The sequence below is a fragment of the Serinus canaria genome, chromosome 1 (assembly GCF_022539315.1).
Source record: "Serinus canaria isolate serCan28SL12 chromosome 1, serCan2020, whole genome shotgun sequence".
NCBI classification, from domain to species: Eukaryota; Metazoa; Chordata; class Aves; order Passeriformes; family Fringillidae; genus Serinus; species Serinus canaria.
In genome coordinates, this window is record NC_066313.1 from 45,418,759 (window position 1) to 45,441,994 (window position 23,236).

At 37.6% G+C, this 23,236-nt stretch overlaps 1 protein-coding gene across 3 annotated transcripts in view; it reads left to right on the forward strand.

Moving 5' to 3' along the window:
• The window catches only part of WASF3 (WASP family member 3), a 64,918-nt gene that overhangs the window by 35,841 nt on the left and 5,841 nt on the right, over positions 1–23,236 (forward strand). Inside the window, exons 3-8 of one of the 3 annotated variants that reach the window (XM_050979386.1) lie at positions 3,501–3,583; positions 5,931–6,073; positions 11,979–12,113; positions 15,537–15,690; positions 16,117–16,234; positions 22,686–22,852. In XM_050979386.1, coding sequence (XP_050835343.1) covers positions 5,941–6,073; positions 11,979–12,113; positions 15,537–15,690; positions 16,117–16,234; positions 22,686–22,852 — 707 coding nt within the window. In that variant the 5' untranslated portion in view covers positions 3,501–3,583; positions 5,931–5,940. Of the gene's footprint in view, positions 1–3,500; positions 3,584–5,930; positions 6,074–11,978; positions 12,114–15,536; positions 15,691–16,116; positions 16,235–20,755; positions 20,932–22,685; positions 22,853–23,236 lie in introns of all 3 variants that reach the window. The other 2 variants (XM_030235032.2, XM_030235033.2) reach the window with 2 other exon arrangements.

Below are 23,236 nucleotides of genomic sequence, written 5' to 3' on the forward strand. Positions count from 1 at the left end.
AAAATGGGGATGGGAGAGCATCTTGAAAGCTGGTGCTTGGGGTCTTTCACATTTCTGCTTTCTCTTCTATTCCAGTTTAGCACATACATGAATCTTGAAGGTGGGTGATGGCAGGCTATCTAGAATTACAAACTTGAACAGGAAAATGGGCAGTATTACCAAACTGGGTGCTATTCAGAGATGGAAATTGTGTGTTGAATTGACTGTTAGGACATCAGAAATGGGAAAACTTAACTGTAAAAGTTTTAAATGTTGAAATGCCCTAGGCATGGAGACTGTGATTAGGAGGTAGTGTAACTTGATTGTGTGGCTTGATGTGAGCAATTCAACAGTATTTCTCTGGTTTTGATGAGGTGAAATGCAGTTGTAGATTCAGACACTGAAATTTAGGTGAGTGCCTATCAGAGTTTACACGAGGTGTTTGAGCACACCGTGTCATTCTTGTATCTGTCAAGAGATGCAGGATTTGGTTACTCTCTGTGCTTCTGCTGAGCTCATATATATGTAGTCATACAAATGTAGGTGCTTAATTCTGAATGGAATCCCATCTGGTACATTACTCATGGCAAGCTGTGTATTCAGTCTGTCTCATTTTTCTTTTCCATAGAAAGAGAATTATGGTATGTTCTCTTTTTATAGAGAGCTGGGAGATTGATCAATGGAAAGCTCCAAAGCTCTCTGAAAAGAATAGACTATATTCAGGGAGAATTTAGAATTGATGTATAGTAAGCTCTTTTTCATGGTAAAATGTTCAGCTTTGTAGTATTTTACTAGAGAATATAAGAAGAAATCTTTGAAGAGTTTAAGAAAGGGATTGAACAGTGTCTTTGAGAAAATGTAATAAGTAAACATTCACAAGTAGGGAGGCAGTTTAATGAATTTGAATTTGTTTTGTGGCATTAGTGAGTATGTAAAGAACTTAAAATAAAGAACTATGGAATTCAGGTACATTATTCTTAGCACTCATGTAAATTGCAGTGCCTTTTTGGGGATGTGAAAGGAGAAAAGGCAGGTTTGGGGAACAGCTGGTACTTCAAGTTTTTGCCAGTAGCTCAAATATTTGAAAAATTCATCTTGTCTCTTGTAATAGCTGTGCTCTGCTGTTGTTTGGAAAGATTGCACATGGTGTTTGTCATCTTTCAAGTTTGTTACTGTACATCTGCTTTCTACATGATTTTTTAGGAATCTGGCTTGCCAAGGCAGTGTCAGACTCCTTGCAAGCAGTTTAACAGCTGCTGTCCAGGGGAAGGCAGTCTGAGTTGACCTGGAGTGGCCATTTCTGTGGCTGTGGGTGAAGCATGCAAAGAAAAGCAAAAATGCTTTGATTAAATCTTTCCATAGCACACTTGCCTCTACAGCAATGAGTACTGGGATAAGTGCCTTCTAATTTTAAGACAAAAGGCAAGTTGGTTTGGAGTTGTTATGCAAGTTTTTATGAGAGGGGAAGAGAGAAGAGAAAGGGAGGTGAGAATACTGAGGAAGCATGCAAAATCTGAATTTTAAAGGGTTGATCTAAGCTAATTCAAGCTTTTGATGTCCTGTCCTTTCAGAATGTGTGTGGAAATCGAGTTGCTGATGCCTGGAGGGTTTGGAGAGCAGTGTCCGTTTGTACTGCAGTCAGAGTTCAGTCCAGCCAGATGTCGAATCTGATCCACGTCCAGTGAGGCACTCATGGGTTTAGTGAGATGTTAAGCGACATCTCACCCTCTTAGTTTTCTTCTCTTCCCTTTTGACTCCTCTGATTTTCCTGGTCTGACACTAATGTGTCATACATTTCCACTTCAGCCAGTTGTATATGTGCAATATAGCATCTTTCTAGAGTCTTCCTCTCTTGTGCTTGAGGCAGCTGATGGTTTAAAGGCAGCTGTCAGGCGTAGGTAGCCTCACAGTGGAGATGAACCCCTTTATCCAAATTATGTATCTTAGGTTTCATTGTGTACTTAGCTGGGGTAAAATGAGTAAAAAGTTGCCAATTTAGGATTGGGGCCAACCTACTGCACTAACATAATTTTTGAAAATAATAATTTATTTGCATTAGGTTTTCAATTATTTCTGGATGGAAGGTGTTCTGGTTTTGGCTGGGGTAGAGTTATTTTTTTCACAGGGGCTACTAGGGAGCTGTGTTTCAGATTTGTGCTGAACCCAGGATTGTTAAATTAAAGGTACTGTTGCTGAGCTGGGCTTACAAAGTGCCACAGCCTTTTCTGTTTATTGTACTTTGACATTGTCAAGGAATACTGGGGTGCTTGGGAGATTTGGGAAGAGACACAGCTGGGACAGGTGACCCAAAATGACCATGGGGTATTCCAGACCATGTGACATCATGCTCAGTGTATAAAATGAGAAGAAGGAGGAAGAAAGGTGATGGTTTGGAGTGATGGTGCAGTATTTTGACTTCCCAAGTCACCATTATGTGTGATGGAGTCCTGCTCTTCTGGAGATGGCTGAACACCTGCCTGCCTGTGGGAAGCAGTGAATTAATTCCTTGGTGTGCTTTTCTTGCATGGGCAGCTTTTGTTTTCCCTATTAAACTGTTTTTGTCTCAACCTATGAGTTTTTTATCTTTTACTCTCTTGATTCTCTCCCTAATCCACCTGGTGGGGGGCAGAGAGAGGAACTCTCTGGGGGGCTTGGCTTTTGGCTGGGGTTAAACCATGGCAGAAGGGAAGTTATTAAACCTTTGTACTGCAAAATTGAATATGATTTCTAAATGCCAGTGTATTTAAGATAGTGACATCACAGTGTATTTCTTGTCTTGAAAGAAACTGGGGCTGAGTGTGACTCAAAGCAGTGGAAGATGAATGTGGAAGGCAGTGGAATTGCCATTACAAATTCTTGGTTTCTGCTCGTGGTAACACATTCCCTTCAGTCTGGTTGTGTCTCATGAAGACCCTGTAATTCAGAGGCCTGTTTTGTCTTGATTCCTCATCTAACTTCTTGCTACATAGATTTTGAAATGAATTTAGCCTCACTTCTCATGCATTTTCTTTTAAAAGGATTAAGTTCATGTGAGTTACGTATGATAAAGAAAAAGGTGGTTGTGCTTTAGTAGTAAGGACACAAGCTTTTTACTTAGTAATAGGTTAATATCTAAATAGGTCTGTAGTGTTTAATTCAGTTAGGTAAAGGGTTTAAATTAGAAGAAACTTATTGCAGTTGCAGAGTTCTTTTTTTCTTTTCCTCTGATTAGGAGCAGGTGGATTGCTTAATTTGTTGCATATATTTACGCATTGATGTTCAGTTTACCTCTTGGAACTAAACTTCAAACTGAAATGAGGTTGCTACATAATAATTTAAATCATGCATTCAAATATGAAAGTTGTTTATTTTCCCCTACCCTCAGCCCTGGTGTGTGCTTTAGCCTGCTCTTTAGAGAAATGGGATTTCTTGTGTTGGTCTGTCACGCCCCTGGTAGCTCTTGAACATACTGGACCATTTTGTCAGTAAGTGACAAGAAAACAAAAAGCTCAAACTGCAATTGTATGTTTTCTTCAAATTAGTTTTTACAGGCAAAAAAGAACATGTGGAGAAGGGACTTAAATAAGAGCTCCTGGTGGAAGGCATTCTGATTGTACTCAGCACGGTAGGTGTTTCAAGAGGTAGAGGTGATTAGCTGGGCAGTGCGCTGCCAGCTTCCAGCTGGGCCCAGAATGCTGTGTGGGCTAGTGAGGGAGCTGGGTGAACTGCAGAAGGTAAGGGCAGGGGGCAGCTCGGAGAGAGCTAGACAGAAAGCCATGGGAAAAACAGGCCTTGTCATATAATTAATTTAGCACTAATTTGTGCTCCTTTTAATTTATTTCTTACAAATTATCTTTATATGAAATGCATTTTCACTGTAAGATTTACATTACGGTGGAAGAATTCCTCATAATGATTCCTATTTTGTAGCTCCAATGCACTGGCTTGTTGGCAGAGTGTTGGTGCTAGATGTTGCTCTTCAGTAATAGTGAATTTCTGGTTTTGACTAATTTTTGATCAAGTTCAGAAAAGTGTCTGCAATGGGTATGAAGTAGTATTTTGAAATATATATGTTTGTAGAGAAATACAAAAACATAGAACAGAAACAGGAAGGTTTTTTAATCAAATGCAGAAATTGTTCCTCTGTTACCTCTGATGTGCTGTGTAAAATTTAGCAAACTCAGCTAACCTTAAATTCTGACATATTCAAATTTTCCCATATTAAGAAAGATGTACAATATAATTCAAGACTACTGCTTAGAAGTCATGAGTTTGTTCCTTCCTGACCTGTTATGAAGTAGTCTTATAGTTAAATAGTTTCTTTTTGTTCATTAAGGCTGTTAAGCTTTTAGAAATGCTCTTGAGAATAAAATATTTTAAATTTTCAGGCGGAAGTCATTACAAAAATACTATGCAACATTTGAAAGGCAAAAGGATTTTTTAATTTACTGATGTGATTTTAATTAGAGAATTGAAAGGCTACTTTAATTGCTTTAGTACAGTAAAAAAAGAAATTTTCAGCTAAGTCTTTCCCAAATGAACTATGTCCTTGGTAATAATGTAACTTCTTGTTCCAGAAAATTTCCATGCCACATGGTTTTAAACAGAATATTATTCATGAGTAGTACATAGACATTGAATTGACCATAGTTTTAAAGAAAACTGCTTTAGATGTTTTTGTTTTACATCGCTTCCCTCTTGGGAGAATTCTGTCTCACTTGGGCATCTTTGCTCTCAAAGCTGCTCTCTGCAGGACAGTGTTTTCTATGCCATTGTGCTCTTTTGTTATGCTTTGAGATCTCTTTTTGTGTTTGTTTTCCCCATCTGTTGTCGTTAAGAATGGTACTCCACACTTTAGTTCTCCCCCTGAGACTTTCCAAACCACACTCACTTCCTTGCTCCCCTTCTCCCCCTCTTCTGCCCCCCAGCCCCTGGGGTGGCCAGAGAGGAGAACTGGATGCACAAAAAGCAGAGATCACAGCTTGAGCTCAGAACAATTTACTGGAAACAGCAATGAGATACGAAAACAAACAGTAGTAGCAACAATATCAATAAGCATATAAAAAGAGAGAATGATTCATGTGCAAAAATGCTCAAAAAATGCAGAGCCTGACTTGACAGAAGCCAGGTTGTTCCTGACTAGAGGAATGCACTCCTTGGAAGTGAGAGAGGAATCCCTTTTCCCTGCCCCTGGCAACGATGTGAGATGGTATCAAATGACACAATGTCTTGGCCTCTCCCCTTGGTCTGGGCTGGAACCAAGACACCATCCTCATTTATTTATTTTTTCCAAAACCAGTTCTGACAACCTTAGTTTTCTCAGATAAATGTCTTCCTGCATCTGGCATGTTCCCAAAAGCCATTCAGTTTGAATGCCCTTATCCCATTCAGAATGCCATACAGCTCCACCTATGGAAAACCATCTTCTTCCTCATTCTGAGGAAGCCTAATTCTGAGAGGCACTTGCCCTTAGGTGTCAGATGAATTTATCATTTTTACTGAAAACTGTCAGAGCTGGGGTAGGTCGGTGTCTGACGTAATTGGGGGCTGTAGTGCTTGGTCGGTCTGTTGGTGGCCAGCTTGCCAAGGCAGGATGCCAGCCTGCTCCAGACAGTGACCTTTCCTGCCACTCCTGTGGGGACTGCCAGTTTTTTCTAAATGCAAATGTGCACTGAAGTCCAGTGATTGTGGAACTGCAGCACAAGTCTGTGCATACAGTAAATCTTACACCAAATGTAAGGCAAAAAAGCCCACATTACCTATATTGCCTTTACTTATTCTGGCATGAGTGCACAGCTCCAGTGCCCTGGTAGAAATTGTGCAGTATCTTACAGTGGGAAGGCTGAAGCAAGGCTTTAAAAGAAGAAAGGTGAAGTACTTTTTGAGAAAAAAGCCTGAATGTGTGCAACACTGATTCAGAGGTTTTCATTTCATTTTTGTAAATGTCATACGTATTTGTTTGTAAATTCCAGATTGTGAACCATGCCTTTGGTGAAAAGGAACATTGAACCACGGCATCTTTGCCGAGGAGCTCTGCCAGAAGGAATTACAAGTGAACTGGAATGTGTAACAAATAGCACCCTTGCTGCCATCATACGCCAGCTAAGCAGCTTAAGTAAGTATCTGTAACTTCCTGCAAGTATTTGATTCATGCTGAAAAGCTTTGAGATGGATTGTTTTAAATAGCAAAAGTATGGTATGGAACATTACCATTTAAGTATTGAAATAAAATGCTATAATAATAATTGCCTTTATGCTCTTCTATATTTTGAGGTTTATTAAAAACCCAATCTTCTCCCCTCCCCCAAGAAACAAGACCAGCACTTGGATTCTACAGGATCAAGCCAGCAAACTCTTCTGCCTCTTGGCATCAAATAGCACATTTGACTGAAATTTTAGTTTTTCGTAGTGTGCTAGTATTTCTTAAGCCTTCTCTTTTATATATGTGTGTTCTCATTTCATATGAATGAAATTAAACACATTGAAAGGATGCCATTTGCTGAGCAGGCTTCTGTTGAGGCAGGCTAACATCAGCTCTGTACAGAGTAGCCTACACCCCACACCTGTCAGGTGACACCACCACTAGCAATTCTAGAAGCATGACTGGAGTGTTTGCAAGATGAACAATATTTTTGATGAAAGGGATAAGAGATGTTTTTCAGACAGTCTTTAACAATCAGCAGCTGTTGTTTGTGCTGATAACGCTGCTCCTAGAAAAGAAATTACTGCTTCATCAGTTGCTTCTCTTTATAAATGGACGTGGTTTTAAAACTGAGAGTCTGTATGGAGCTCAGACTATGGGGCCCACTGGTGTTCATTTCATGATGATAGGAAAAAGCCTTTGCTTAGAGAAAGAGGACAAGAGACACAGCCATTTCCTCTTTGCAGTAGTCAGGGATTTAGGGATTTTTCTGAGCTGGAGGTCCATCTGAATCAGCCTGTGTTATGAGCGTTTGTAAAACTATCATCTGTGGTATTGCTTAGATCTGTTGAAATAAGGATTACACCTTCTTCTTGACCAATGACCTTTGGCAGAATGTCCCACAATGGAAGTTGACCTGTTTCTTCCTTTTGATATCTTCTCATTCTAGTGTGATGAAAAATAATGAAAGGTGCTTTCATCTTGTGCATTTCCATAATAATTTGTGATTTTGCTAAGTCTTTATCCTGTTCTCCTGGTGATATCTTTTCCAGGTTGAAGTGTCCTGATCTGTAAGTGATCTTTTTGAATAGAAATAATTTTGTATTTCTGATCACTGTTATTTCTGCTTAGCATATGTAAGTTAGGGTATGTTTTGGGTTTTTTAAGGTGTTGTGTTGAGGACTTCAGATCGTATTCAAAACAGACTTCTACTTTATCATTGTTGCCCCAGGAATTTGTAGAATTTTGATTGTTGCTAAGCATTGAATTATTATTTTCAGATAAGCTTGGAAGTGATCCTCTGATCTTTCTTGAACAGCAGCTGATGATTTCATGTCTAATGTTATTTAGAGTTACTTTGTGTTTGTGTTGTCATTGAGTTTCATCTTCTGTTTTTTCAGACAGTTGCTTAGTCGTGCCATCCTTACATTTCAGAAAAGTGAGAATGGCTAATGTTCTAATTATACTGAAGGAGACCTCATTTTGCATGATAAGACCTCATTTTGGTTTTGTGCTGTGATTGTCCAAGTGTGGAAAAAACACTTGGACAATCACAGCACTTTTTACTTGTCTGACTTGCTAGGAATGTGTGCAGCTTTCATTTATCCAGATTTGGTCTTGGGGCTAATCTGTTATACAGTGTATTTAGATCCTCTTATGATTGTTGCTGAGGAACTGACTACTTATATTCATATCCGGCAGTTTTCCCTTAGCAGATTTCTAGGGCCGTCTGAAGTCTTTGTAGGCAGCCCCTAAAGTTCTGTTAGTGTCAAGTTAAAGATCTGTGCAAATAAATGATGTGTCCTTAGTCTTAACAGATGAATACATGGTATTTAACAAGTGAAATGTACCACCATTCTCATGCACAGTCTGAAATATGTCATGTTTGCGGAGGGTTTTTTCCTGCAGACAGCATTTGCTTTGCCTGTCTTTTGAGCCAACTGGGAGCAAGGAAATGATCACAGAAAAATGCTGTGCTGAAGTTGAGGTAGTATGTCCTGCTGACTGCATCAGAGCTGGTTGGTGTTCCCACAGCTTGAAGCACAGAGCCAGCAAGTTCAGGTCTATCTTGCAGTCACACTGGTTTTTAATGTTGGATTAAAAATGCTGTTTTAATAATTTAATGCTGTTCAGTGTGGATTTTAAAAACTGGCAGGTCTGTACTATTGCATACAAACTTGGCTTGCTTCTGCCTCTGCTCCTTTTGGGAAACGTGAACAAGTTCCTATCCAAAGGGAGTGTGCTCTCAGGAGAGCTTTTTCCATGTTATGTTTTCAGATTTGGGCTTGTTTCCAGCCAGCTGGCTCAGAGCACAGGCAGAGTGAGCAGCGGCAGAATCTTGTCTAGGGGATTCAGTGCCACTTGGGAGGAGAGAATCTTCTGGATGGGAAGGACAGGGAGCACTTGCAACCCGTGCCTCTAAGTAGCACGGAGGAAGTGTAATCTGTGGAAACTTGGAAGACTTTTTTTTTCATGCAGAGAACAACATTCACCAACTCTCCTCCTAGTATTTTCTTGGGTAGATTGGCTACTGGCTCAGTTTCACTAGTTTTTGTGCAGGCCTGAACACACTATATCTCTGTGTCACTTTCCTCTGTAGTACTGCTGATCCAGGCTGGGTTGGAAAGGTGGCTTTTTTGCCAGTAAGTATCATGCTAGAGGTACTGTGAGAAAGGAGATGGGAATCAAGACCTAGTCAGTAACAGCTTACCACTTTTGCATCTTTTAAAAAAAGGAGGGTAAAGTATGATTCTAATGTTTCTAGTTAATGCAGTTACAAATGGGTGGGTGGAATCACTGTCTTCTGTAGTTGGAGGAAACCTTAGAAGGAAAGACTGCATAATTTCTTAGATGGGTTTTTAAATAATTGTATAGGTTGGCCACATGTTGGGCAACACCTATTGTTTTTAAATTATTGTCTTACAGTACCAACTCAGCTCTCAAATTGAAAGACACATGCTTTTTTTGTGTTTGTTACTTTTTTTTAAAAAGATCTAATTTAAGCCATGGCAACATAGAAAACACTTGAAGTATTATTTTATTTCTAAAACTTACTGCATCATGTTAATCACAACAGCATGTCCAATACTGCTTTGCCATGTCACTGTTTCCACAGACAGGAGATTGACAATCTGTGTTTGATATGTTCTGGGCTAGCAAGTGTTGAAAAAAAATCAAGTATTAAAAGAAGTATGCTCCCACTTTGCCTTCTGAAAGATAACTGACAATCCATCTCTTCGACTTCTCTAGGGGTAATATGTTTAATCCTAGGATGTGGCAGTCCTCTCTCAGCAGGCTGATTTCAATATATTAACATAAACTAACATTTATTAAAATTGATTGAGCTCTGAATACTGGTGGCTGAAGAATGTAATAACTGCCTTATTTAGCTGAAGATTTGAAACGCTTATTTTTTCCATGGCTTGGAATAACATCTTCATTTGAAGCAACTAAATCTCGTGGGGCTTATAAGTAAATTTCAGCTAGCTGCTGAGAACACTTAGAGAACACTTTTAGTGTGCAGGCACAGGTAGCCCAGAGGAGTTGTGGAGCCTCCATCCTTGGAAGTGTTCAAAACCCATCTGGTCAGAGTCCTGTCTCATTGTGCTCTGAGCTGGGAATTGGACCAGATGATTTTGAACTTCAGCTATTCTGTGGTTGTGTGTGACTTCTGTTTTGGAGGAGGAAGAGATTAGGAGCAGGTAGACAGCATACCTTTCTTATCCACTTTCCACATATATATGTATTAAGCAGAGCTTGCATACACTGACATATCTTAACATTTTAGGTTTTAGTTATTGGCTGATCTTACACGTAGTAATGAAAACTATTACTAGTAAAGTCCTTCATTCAGTGGCAATCACTTTTTTTCTTGTGATTCACAGTGTTTTCAGATACTGTTTTAGTCTACTTGTTGTTTCCTCCCCTCCAGGTAAGTAACCAAGAAAAGGCCAGATTGTCCTGTTGACTTCCTAAGCATGGCCATTTTTTTAGACTGAGTTATTATTTCCAGATGTTCGCAGAATGGGATCTTAATGGAAATTTTCATTGCATTTTTACTTTTCTTTATGAAGTATTAAGTTTGGTTATTGGACCAACTTAAAATGTCAATAATGGCTGCTTTGGAAGTCCCTGTAATTTAGGTAGTTAATGCATATTCCATATTCTTCCAACTAATAAGATAGTTTTACTTTACCCTCTTCCCCCCCCCCTTCCATTTTTGCTCTTCAGACTTTTCTTGATACAGGTCGTAACAAGATGAGCTTAATTCAGAAGTAGGGTTTTAAAGTTCGTTTTTGTTTAAAAAGCATGTTTAAGTGCAGGAGGCAGGACTTTTCTTTCTGCAAGGATTTCTTGAGGGGGTTGGGCTGCAGCAGTTCTAGAGGGAGACATCTTAAATGAAAATCAGTATCTGGGTAGGCGGGACCATCAGTTCAGTGAGTGAGAGCAATGAGTTTGGGTGGAATCTGAAATTTGTAAGGGATGTGCTGGGGCAGATGAACTATTAAACTGGGGATCCAGAACCACTGATCTGGGGTGGATGAGAGTTGTGGAGTGGGGCACAAAGAGAGTCAAACTGTGGATGACAATGCCTAGTCCTGTGGAAGGGCTGGGAGAGGAATGGCCATGCACAATGATCTGTGCATCAGAGTGGGGTTTGGTTTATCATGTGGTACCTTCTGTCCACTGTAGCACTTCCAGGGAAAGGCCTGAGGCTGCAAATCTGTACTAGGCACAGCTGAGGCCACACTTTGTGTATGGTATCCAGTTCTGGGCTCCTCAGTTCAGGAAGGACATTGAGGTGCTGGAGTGGATTCAGGGAAGAACAACAAAGCTGGTTAAGGGTCTGGAGCACAAATCTGAAGAGCAGCTGAGGGAGCTGGGGGTGTTTTGCCTGGAGAAAAAGAGGCTCGGGGGAATCTTATTTTTCTCTACAAGTATCTGAAAGGAGGGTGTAGGCAGGTGGGGGTTGGCCTCTTCTCCCAGGTGACACGTGACAGGATGAGAGGACAAAGTCTTAAGCTGCTTCAGGAGAGGTTTAGGTTGGACATGAGGAGGAATTTCTTCACAGAAAGTATGATTAGAAATTGGAATGGGCTGCCCAGGAGATTATGGAGTCACCATCCCTTGGAGGTGTTTAAGGAAAGACCGGATGTTACACTTGGTGTCATGGTCTAGTTGATGTGATAGTGTTTGAACATAGGTTGGACTCAATGATCTCAGAGGTCTTTTCCAACCTAATTGATTCAGTGATTTGGTGATCTGCACTGCATTGTCTACTGTCACAGTGATTGAGAACATAGAGCAGGTGAAAGGGAGGCTGGAAAGGCTGTGCACCAAGTCCAGTGTGGTCAGTGGCCTCCAACCCTCTCTCAGATGACTCCAGGGACAGCAGCGTTTGCAGTCAGCAATTGTAGAGGTAAGCGGGCTGCTGGTTTTGTCTGTTTAACGCTGTTTGAATTTTGATGTTGGCCTGTGCTACTATGAATTGCAAGATTTTAATTTCAAAATTTACTTCAGAAGCTTTTATTGACTGCAGTAACTTCAGGTCTTTTCATCACAGAGGCAGGTTTTAATGCTCAGTTGTCTGTCAGTTGGCACTAGCTCAGCTACATAAGGATTAGAATTTGTAAGTCTCCCTGTGTTTTTAAAATGACTGCTAACCAGGATGTCCAGAAGAATAGACTTCAGACAGAATTTATGGTATATTTTGACTTTTTTGTACAAATCTGTTACCCCGAATTTTGCTGAATGACAAACTGCGCTGTTTTAATCTTACAGCTACTGTGTTTTATTTTTCTTCATGACATTGAAGCCATTTGTCTTGTGTTTTGTAAGCCACTAGCAAAGGGATTTCCTTGTCTATTTCCTTATACAGGCAAACATGCTGAAGATATATTTGGCGAATTGTTTAATGAGGCCAACAGCTTCTACATCAGAGCAAATTCCCTCCAAGACAGAATTGATCGCCTTGCTGTCAAAGTCACCCAGCTGGATTCAACAGTGGAAGAGGGTAGGTAATTGCATGAAAGCATTGAGCCAGAAGTGATGTTGACAAGAGCACAGTATTTAATTGCACAATAACCTCTGTCTTTTCAAAGTAATCCTGTAACGATATTTCATCTTGTTGTCTCGGTAAGGCAAGCTGGGAATAATCACTTTAGCAGAGCAAGTGAAAGTATTCTTGAGTCAAGAAGCCCCTGTAGTAATGGAGCCATTAAGCTGCCTTTTTTATGAGGAAAACTTTGAGTTTTTGAGTGTAATAAATCATAAATGAATAAATATAGACCTCACTGGGAGTAAGTCAGAATATTGGAAAAAGTTTGGACTGGGTGTCCCTATCAGTTTCGGAGTAGGTTAATCACAAACTACATTAGTACATTAGTCTGTTCTGTGGTCATCAAAGACCTTATAATACTCTGTATCTAAGCAAGGCACTGTGTTTGGATCAACTAGGAGAAATTCTTTAGGGGGTTCTACTCACTAGAAACTGTTTTTCCTTTAAAAATATTTCCCTCTTATGATCTTGGTCATTCACTTCATAAATACACAGTAAAAACAAAGGATTTAAGTAACATCATTATATTGTTTGAAAGCACTTATTTGGGTAGATAAAGCGTTTCTCTGTCTAGCTTTAAAAGCTGTTAATGTGCATCTTGGCCTCCGTGCCACAAGTCTGAGCCATCTAATGCCTGTACTTCCTGTTTAGATGATTCCTGACATTTACTAAAATGGAAAAGCTTTTTATATCAGTACTGTAGTGTAATATTGACTCAGTAGTAGTTAATGCTACTTATGATATATTTAATAGTGCTATTTATATGGCTTATATATTTCACGTGCCATTCAGATTTTTGTAGTTTACATACTTACAGTGCCAATTATTAGTGCCAATATTAAATTTTAGTGTTGATATTTAATAGTGTAATGGTGTAATATTTAGCCTTCCTTTTTTAGCTGGTTACTGTCTGGAAATTATTATGTGTTGTCGTTTTATGGTTTTGGATCATATGAACTGTTAGACTATCACAGTTGGCCAGAGAAGCTGTAGATGCCCTATCTCCAAAGAGACAGACCTGGCTGAGTGAAAGGTGTCCTTGTCCATGGTAGGGGGTTTGAAATGAGATAATTTCTAAGATCCCCTCCAAACTAAACCACTCTGATTTTTTTGGTACAAGCATCTGCATTTTTCTGTCTTAGGAGTCAAGAGCTATATGAGAACATAAACTAACCCCTTTTGGGATCACTATTCAGCTTAGTTTTTGAGGCATATTGTGTGGGTACTATGAGCAAACTAGATTATGTTAATATATTGTACTTTTGGAAATGGCAGTTCTTGTCCTGCTTTTGCTGGTTTTTGTTCCCCCCCCCCCCCTTTTTTTTTTAATGCCTCATTAATGTCTCATTAGTGTTATGCAGTAGCACCCAGCTAGTTTTCAGAGTTTGGAGGATAATTAAAAGCAATCTTTTGGAAGGGGAAACTAGTGTATGGACTGAGAATTTAATCAGTGTTTATTTTAAATTGACAGCAGTTGTTATTCTTGCATTGCTAATCATGCTTCATATTAATAAGCTGTCACCTTAGTGTCAGTAGTAAGTTTTATTAGCTGTTTCACTGTAGGAGTTGAAGTCTTTATAATAATTAATTGTATTATCAGAAATAGTATGTTACTGGATAGCTTTGGCATTTAAGCAAAATGTCAGTTGCAAGGTTGTTTTAAAAAGCCCTTCAAATTTGATTTCATCAGTGATGTCTTATATTCTTAGCTATAACTAATACAGTGTATATAAATATTTTATATAAAAACTACAGTTGAAAAACTATTTAAAAATAATTGTGGTAAAGTTTTAAAAAATATATAAATAACTTATTCTAAAAATCTCCAGAAAAATGGTGGGTTTTTTTGATTCTTTTGAATGTCTCTCATCAAACAAGAATGAAGCAATTCAGATATATACATCTAAAAAATCTGTCTGAAATACCTTTTACTTACAGGCAGATTTAAATAGAAAGTACTTTTAGAAACGATGTTTTGATACTTCAGATGATGTGAATGGGGTAACGAGTATTAGACATTAAATATTCTATTTTTAATTTTTTGCTATTTGCAAATGCTATACATTTGCTTTGTAGAAATTTTTAATCTTTTGCTATTGTAGAAGTTACAGAAGCGACTAAGTAATTCGCGGAGTGAGAAGCAAGACCTCAGCACAGATAACAGAAATAGTTGGGCAGAGAAGTCTGAGTGGGATTTGGTGTCCATCATGACAAACAATAACAGTGTAAAATTTCATCCCTTTGTCTTTTTCCAGGTCATCAGTATACTACATTTTTGGCCATTATTGTTCATTTGCCTTGTGAATTTTCTCACAGTTTGTCCTTGAGACTCAATAAATTGGATGAATGGGCGAGAAGTATTAGATAAAATATCGATGGGAATAAAAGCAAACTCAGTTGGTGCATTTTGTTTGCACAAGTCCCACAGCTTACCCTCTTGTAAAACACTTGGATTGAATCCAGAAGTGGTCAGTGTCATTGTAGACAGCCTAGTGAAGACTTCAACATCCTCTTCCACTGCAGTCTAAAACCTGTATTTCAGGGTGCTTAGGAGTGGAAGATGATATCAAGAGCTCACTGTCATTTTTAAATTGTGATTGGCCTTTAACTGGATCTTCTTTAACAATAATTGCTGCATTTCATGAAAACTTGTTTTAAGAGTGAAAGAAAGCCTTGATAAAAGTGACAGGAACAATTAAAACAAACTTTAGCCTTTCATTTGAAAAGAAAGAATGAAAAGCCTGGTGTCATTTTCCCCAGAGCTGTGTATGTGAAAAGACAAAATGAAAGTACGAGAGAGCAAGTATTTCTCTCTGTAGAGACATAAGCAAAGCATTAAGATCAAGGAGTGTTTAGTTATATGGGAAGACATAGGAGTTGAAAGAGAGGAAAATAAGAGGAACTCTGTCTCTCACAGGAGGTTGTTGCAGCTGTAATTTAGTTATACTTAGAATGGGCTGGAATATGTGTATAGATAGCATGTACAATTATAAAACACACTGTGTCAGAGGAATACGAGGCCTTGTGTTTCAGTCTTGAAGCCAGTCTTTCTGCTGTTAAAACTCCAGAATAAACCTTATAGAAAGGGGAAATGGTTGGACATCTGCATGTGACAGCATTCTTGCATCATTTTCCAAGATACAGTCCATGGTCCCATTATTTTAAGTGATGTTCTGGACCAAGTGAGACTTAAATATGTTTTATTATGGGAATTCTTACATGCCTTTGAGCCTGGTTATCAGGATTATCCATTGAGGTAAAACCTGTCTTTGTGTTAACTTGCTGAAAATATTTCAAATAATTAGTGAAAAAAAGGATGTTGTGTATCCACTTTAATTCCTTTCAGACCTATGGTGAATGTATTTCTGTTTCTAACAGTATCCTTACAGGACATCAACATGAAAAAAGCATTCAAGAGCTCAACAGTTCAAGACCAGCAGGTAGTTTCAAAGAACAGCATTCCAAACCCGGTGGCTGATATTTATAATCAAAGTGACAAACCACCACCTCTGAATATTCTTTCACCTTATAGGTAAGGAAATATTGATTGTTTACCTTCTTGTACTTTACCCTTTTTTTCCTAATCATATTTCCTAATAATTATAGCAGAGGCAAAAAGCTATATTGATTATTGAGATTTGATTTTTCAAGATTGATGAAACTCAGTCCGCAGTAAATAATTTATTTCTTTTTTAAGAATGGTATAGCACAGCATTTGCAGTGTATTTTATTTTTAAGAATGAGAATTTTTAACTGGAAGGTAAATGTGTAGGATTTATGACCAAGGGATGTGTTATTGCTGCTGCTACAGACAGTGGTGGTATTTGTTTATGGACCTCCAGCTAATAAGGGTTGTTATTGATCATCTTCAGGCTTGGATGATCATCGAAGGTAAGTTTTCTGGATTTAAAAGACATTAGTTCATGTGTTTTTAGCTTTTCTTCTGCTGCTTTTCCAGGGATGATAAGAAAGATGGACTGAAGTTCTATACCGATCCTTCCTATTTTTTTGATCTTTGGAAAGAAAAAATGTTACAGGATACCGAAGATAAGCGAAAAGAAAAGAGGAGACAGAAGGTAAAAGCAGCAACATAATAGCACATTTGTGCATTACAGTTTTATGTGCAGTTGTCCAGGCATAAAAATTTCCAGGTCATACTTAGTTTGTGTGCATGGAAAGATTGTTCCTCTTATGTGGCTGTAGATTCAGAACATTCCATTTTTATAGCTTATCCTGTCTATTTTAAGAAGGCAGCAAATTAAATTTTAGGAGTTCTGTGGTTATCTTCCAAGATGCTGTTTTGAATCCTTTGCCAATATCTGTTTACTGGTACCCTGAAAAATGGCCCTGTTATGCTCCAGAAAAAGACACTGTAATGGCAGAGGAAAGGAGTTGGAATTAGAGTTTTTTTCCATTCCAGTGTCCCATTGTTTCCATTTTGATTTTAAAGGAAAAAATGCAAATGCCTTTATAAGAATTAAAAAAAAATCACTTGAGCATTTCTTTATTCCTATAGAACAATTTCTACAAAACTACTTGATATATATATAAGTTACTTTTAAACTTCAACTTAGGCAACACATCCTGCTTATTTCCATGCATGGTATATTTTCTGTAGATTTTAATTGTCTTATTACAGTCTACAAAAGCAAATATGCTCAATTCTGATCATGTAGTATTATAGCCATACATCACAGAAATACCCCTTGATAAATTCTAGCTGAAGTACTATTTGATTTGATTAAATATATGTCAAGTCCAACTAAGAAGAAAGCAGCATAGAATTGAGTCTGTGTGGATAAAGTTCACTTTGTAATGGGAAGAAATCTCAGGTTTAGCTTTCCAGAAGATGGTTTTCAAGCATCTCATGATCTGTGTCCTTTGGAGACCAGGATGGTTTGGATGAGATGTGTCCCAGGCACACTTTGTTCCTCAGCTTGCTGAACCAAATGTCCTTTTTCTTTTATTCTTGTCCTTACGGTAGCAGTAACCAGGAATGAATCCAGAGCATTCATTGACAATTTGATAGCTGCACTTAAATTTTCAATCTGTTAAATGAGAATTCTTTACTCAGTATGTGGTCTACAGAAGCACAAAACTTGCTAGTTGTTGAGAAGCTGTGCAGGTGAAATAAATGTGTATTGTTTAACAAAGTACAAGCTAGACATCCAAATGCCATCCTACTCAGCTGACCAAATACAGCTAGTTTTTAGCCTCAAGTTTTTAGGTGCTTGGTGAAATCTGAGAGTAGTCCCTGCACCAGAGAATCAGCTTTTCAGTATTATTTTGATAATTTGCCCTAAGTGCTCATGCTGTTGCAGCAGGAGCTTTATGAGCTGTTTTATTTTCTTCAATATCATGTTTTTTTTGTTTCTGTATACAGTTTAATTGAAAATATCTGACAGATTTCCTCTGATTTGGTTCTTTCAGGCAAGCTTTTTTCTGAAGAAAAATGTAATTTTAATTCTTTAAGTTTAAAATCTATGTGGTCTATTTTTTTTGCTGTCTGTAGATCAGTGTCTGAGAGTTCAGTGTAGTTTTGACTTGGTATGTACCAGTAGTATTCTAAATTGAATGGCTGTAGGTAGGGCAGTTGTGATTAAACAAAGGATAAACTGTTGTAATTTGCTCTTTATTGTGCTGGCTTTTTATCTGAGAAAAATTAGCTATTCAAACAAGTAAAAATTCTAATATTGGAAAGCTTATATTTCAGAAATCATTCTTGATGACTTGTGTTTTGATAGGATTTTATAAATTTGTGGTCAGGAAAATAATCTAGGCTTGTGCTTCCAGTTTTATGAAAGTATTGTAAATACTTGCTGAAGCTGCTTTTATTACTAGCTCTTAATTCTTTATTAAGATGCTTGAAATATCATTTGCTAATTCTTGATGCAAATATCAAACTTACAATTAACTCAACCCTGTTTGAAGGCTCTAATATGTTTTGTGTTCACTGAAGTAATTTCCTGCCAACATGAATGACTTGTTTTCTGGCTTAATCTACAGCACCCACTTGTCTGCCACAGCTTCTATTACAGCTAGTTAAAAAAAAGTAACTCCTCTTAATATTGCTTTAATTTTCTGAGAAATATTTCCAGCTGTAGTTAGCTAGAAAGGCTTCAGCTCCCCTACAACTCTGTCTCTTTGCCCTGGGTTGAAAAGCTAGAGCTGTAACCATTGTCAAGAGAATGAAACTGCTACTGAAACAACTTAAAACTGCTCTTAGAGGTACATGTGGCTTTGTCAGCTGCTAGTAATAGGGCTGCCCCACTGTTTTGAAGACATTTAATGTTTTATAGATGTATTGATAAAATATTTAATCAAAATATCGCTACCAGTAGGGTTTACTACTGCTTGAGTAAAAAGGATTCAAGTGTATTTATTCATTAGCATGCTTACAGATGCTGATCTGGAACAACCTGTCCAGCTGAAATCTGATCCAATCAAAACCAGCTAAGCTTTGTGCTTATTTTTTGTTGTTTATGCATCCACATGTATAAACATTTTTTAAACTTTTTAAACTTTTAAAAACTGTTTATAAACTTTTTTTTCATTGAAAAAAAAGCTGATCTCTTTAAAACTAAACTTCTAAATAATAAGCAGTAACTGTAAGCAGTCATGCAAGCACTCATGGTTGTACAGGAATTGTATCAAAATGATTGTCTTCCCAGTAGCATCATATATTGGTCAAAAGGTGAATATTTATTTTACTTAGAATCTTGCAAGAAATATATAGTTGTGACCCCCAGCTGACAAAATTGTTGTTCTGAAAGAAGACAAAATGAAGTGTTTTCAGTGGAAATGCTTACTTGAGCTTTCTTCTGAAATATAACATGACTCAGGAATGAGGATAAAAGTCAAAAGTTAAAAACCCCCAAAATATTTGCAGCAAATAATTGAAAAAGACAGATGAAAAGCTTTTAACAATCATGTATTCAACCATGGCAATTAGCAAAACTTATATCTATATTTAAAATAAAGTGTGACTAAATCTGTGTCCTTTCTGCTCCAAATCCTCTTTTGGCAGAATTTGATGTGAAAAAGTGATTATTAGACATAAAAAGGGTTGTGAAGGAAAATATTTTGGGAGAACTGATTGAGAACCAAGATGATCATTGTTATTAAACATAAGTCAGACCAAAAATCTGTTTACAGTAGAAATGAGCAAGAGTTGTCAAAACATTTGAGTGTTGAACTTCAAGAAGTCTTTTCTGACATTCTAAATGTTGGGAGGGTCAGCAGGTCCCTCATGCAAATATGCATGAACGAGCAAGAGATCCAAAACAAGGACAAGGAAGCCATTTGTTGGTTTTCTTATTAGATATGTAACTCCAAACACATTATTTCAGAATTATTTACTCAGTGCTGTTTGACAGTTGGAGTAAAAAACCTGTGTTCGTGTGTGATGAACTTTTTGTTGAGCTGGCTTTCCAACTATTATCCTTTATTTTATGGGTCTAGATTCCCCAGTAAAAGATTTATCAACCAGAATTTGATCAAGCTCTTCTCTCAGTACAATTCACAGACTGCATTCTCAGAATTGCAATATAATTCTTTTCTGAGAAACTATTTTTCTAGCAGCCAAAAGCCTAACAACAGCCTAACAATAGATCAGACATGTATTCTAAGGTGTAGGATCGAGAGCTGATTGAAAAAACCCCTATGCTCTCATGAATACTGAGAAAAGGAGTAGCAGACCCTTCTCAGTCTGAATTGAGCAATCTTGTTCATTTTTTGTGCAGAAGTACCAGTATGAGTTTTATTTTCATACTGCATAGTCAGAAGTAGGTGAGTACAACATTTCCAAGGTGTGAAAGCATTGGGTCCCAATGTTAGGAGATGTTGCTATCAGTGGGGTAAAGATAATAGGTATGATAAGCACTGACATTGGTTGAGTCTGATGTTATATTTCTTGAAAGATAAAAGCAGCCAAGTTTGTCATGAACCTATGAAGCTGTAACATAATGCTGGCCTGAGTATTGCTGACTCACTGCAGAGAGAATTAGTGTAATTCATTTTTATATCAGTGGTGAGGAGAAACTGGGAGGAATTTCAGTAGATAATTAGATCTAAGAAGGGAGAGGAAGTTAAAACAAACAAAAATAATTTCACATAGGCTATGGAATAGGAAAGTGTGTCCAATTTCTCCATACTTCCCCTGGCCCGGTTGATTGTGACCATAATGAATAACCAGAATAGCCCTGAGCTTATTTTACATTTTCAGAAGTTTGATTTTCAGGAGATGAAAATTACAAGTGCTTCAGGGTGGTGTTAAATAAAAGACATGATGTCAGAAGAAGTTAAACTTTCTGGCTTTTAAAATTGGTCCCATTTCTGTATTAGGAAAACCAGGAGATTAGCATCACAGTAGCATGTGCATCCTTACAGAAGAAAGGCAGATCAAAAGTCCTGCTACTATGGAGGTTCATAGCATATGGAGAGATTCTTATTTTAGTGCAGAGAAATTTTATGAAGACTTGGCTTCATCTGTAAATCTGGTCTTACTTTCATGCACTCTAACTGCATTTTAACCAGCTTTTTTCTTTTCCTTTTTTTCTCTCTCTTTGCATGCTTTATTTCTTTTGTTTGGACATTAGGAGCAAAAGCGTATAGATGGCACCACCCGTGAGGTGAAAAAGGTTAGAAAAGCCAGGAACAGACGCCAGGAGTGGAATATGATGGCTTATGACAAAGAGCTTAGACCTGACAACAGGTTGTCTCAAAGTGTGTACCATGGAGCATCTTCCGAGGGATCACTGTCCCCAGATACTAGGTCTGTTTACAGCAAAGCTGTTTGTTATACCACAGTTGTATGTTCAGCAATACTGAGTAGAATTAGGTGGTTTTACAGGATGGGGATAGTTAGACAAAACATACAATGCATGTTTAAAACATTCTTTTCAAATTTATTTTTAAAAGTAAATGACATAATAGATTCTGTAATGATTTTTTTCTTCCTCAGCTTCACATGAGCATTTTGTCATCTTAATGTTATGTATTGCAGAGAATGAAGTGTTTGCTGCAGGCTTTGTATTTCATCTTCAGTAGCTGTAGTTACAAAGCATTTAAGCCTCTACTAGATAATGTCAGTAGCTCTTCCTTAGTGTCTAGTCTGTTGTTTGGTGCCCTGCTGGTAGCTTAATAAATATTTTTCTGTGATCTGCTCAGTCGAGAATACTTTCACCTGTAAGGAATACTTCAGTGGGAGAAGAGTTCAGCTTTTTGATGTTATATTAGTCTAAGAACCAAGCTACAAAACCAGATAAGATGTTACTGCTTGAAATAACAAAAAAATCTCTGCTTAGAGATACACAGCAGAATTCATCTTCATTGACTGAGATTCCCTTTGAGCTCAGTGGGAGCTACCTGATGTGCATTGAAGTCTTAGTTTTTGCACTAAGCTGGTCTCACTAGAGGATTTTCCCACTTACTTTATTTCCTTTGTCTATTGTGATTAAGTTCTAGCAATAAGCATAGAAATAAATAGGGTCCACTGCAGAAAGTGTTTAAATTGTTGAATGGCTAGGTTGAGGAAATAGCTACCACTACAAGAGTGTGGAATGAAAGCTTTAGTGCACTGTACAGTGGAGATTAAAAGATAAAAATCTGCTCAGAACTTTGCAATGTTGTGGTCTTTGTGAAAAGTAATGAACAAGTAATTGAAACATAGGATTTGATATTGCTATTCGTCTTTCAATAATGTATTCAGACTCCCTCACTGTCTAAAAACTGTTTGTTTAGTTTTATTTTACAGTTTCTAATGCAAAACTTTGACTCCTGTTAGTCTTAATGAAACACTGCAGACTGACAAAGCTTTACTTTGGTTGATCTAGTAAAAGCTGTGGATTTTTTCATCAGGAGTTCTATTTCACACTTTTTGAGTCTTTTTTTTTCAGATTTAACACCTTGCTTCCAGGATTCCTGAGTTCAGATTATCATATTGAAGTGATTTATTTTTATCTCCCAGCAATGTCAACATGTATTTGGCTGTTTGCAATCTGTGGGATTTTTTAAAGCAGAAATTGTAGGATACATCTGTGTTAGATTTTGATGTTGTTTGTGTGACAGATACCTTGTACTTACACATGCCTTTTATATTTTATAAATTATGGAGTATTTTACATTTTAGTGAATCAAATATCTCAGATTGAATCCTGAAATCTGTTTTATGTCCATGAAGCATTAATTCTGAGAATGGTAGTGAGGTGGAAAGAGGGCTTTCTATTTTTTCACCTTGGAGTGGTCTTAAGCTATAAGAAACCCATACATATAGAAATATGTACTGGTTTGAGAGACATTTTTATGCTGCCAGCTACTGCATGAGCAGTGGTCTTAGGTCAGATCCCAAATACGTGTATTTGGTTATACTGTCTTTTTTTTTCCCCTACTGCTAAAGTAAAAAAACAAAAAAGAAAGGTCACATATCTACTCGTTTGTTACTTATAAGACTTAAGCATTAAATGTTGACATCCTGGTGTTTGGACTGTGGCAATTCACAATGTATTTGTTATACTTATTGTACTTTAGAGAGAGAAACACAAGCTGAATCCAAACAGAAACCAGCAAATTAATGTGAGAAAAGTAAGAACAAGAAAAGAAGAGTGGGAAAGAAGGAAAATGGGCATTGAGTTCATGAGTGACGCAAAGAAAATGGAACAGGCAGGAAGCATGAAAGAGGACAAAATGCCCAAAGGGTTTGTTATTTTGTTTTGCTCAAAGCCCTGGCTTTTTGTTGCTTACCTTGCTTCCAGTCTCACAGATAAGTGCATCAGTTCACTGTGTTCACTAAAAGCCAGGCTGCACCATTGTTCATTACTAAAACAAGTCTTCACAGTAATGGGATGAAAAGATCCTTTTGCTCCCTCTCTTGGGCTTATTTGACAGAACATCCTAGACTTTGTATCTTTATGAACTCTCTGCTCAACTAATACTTACATTTCCCAGTTTCTTTAAGCCTTTCCAACAAAATTAATTGTGCAAACAAAATAAAAAGCACTTTCTAACTTTCAAAATCGGTTTTCTCTGCATTGGTAAAATATGTTCTTCTGCATAATTGCAAGTGCTTGTAGTATTGCTTT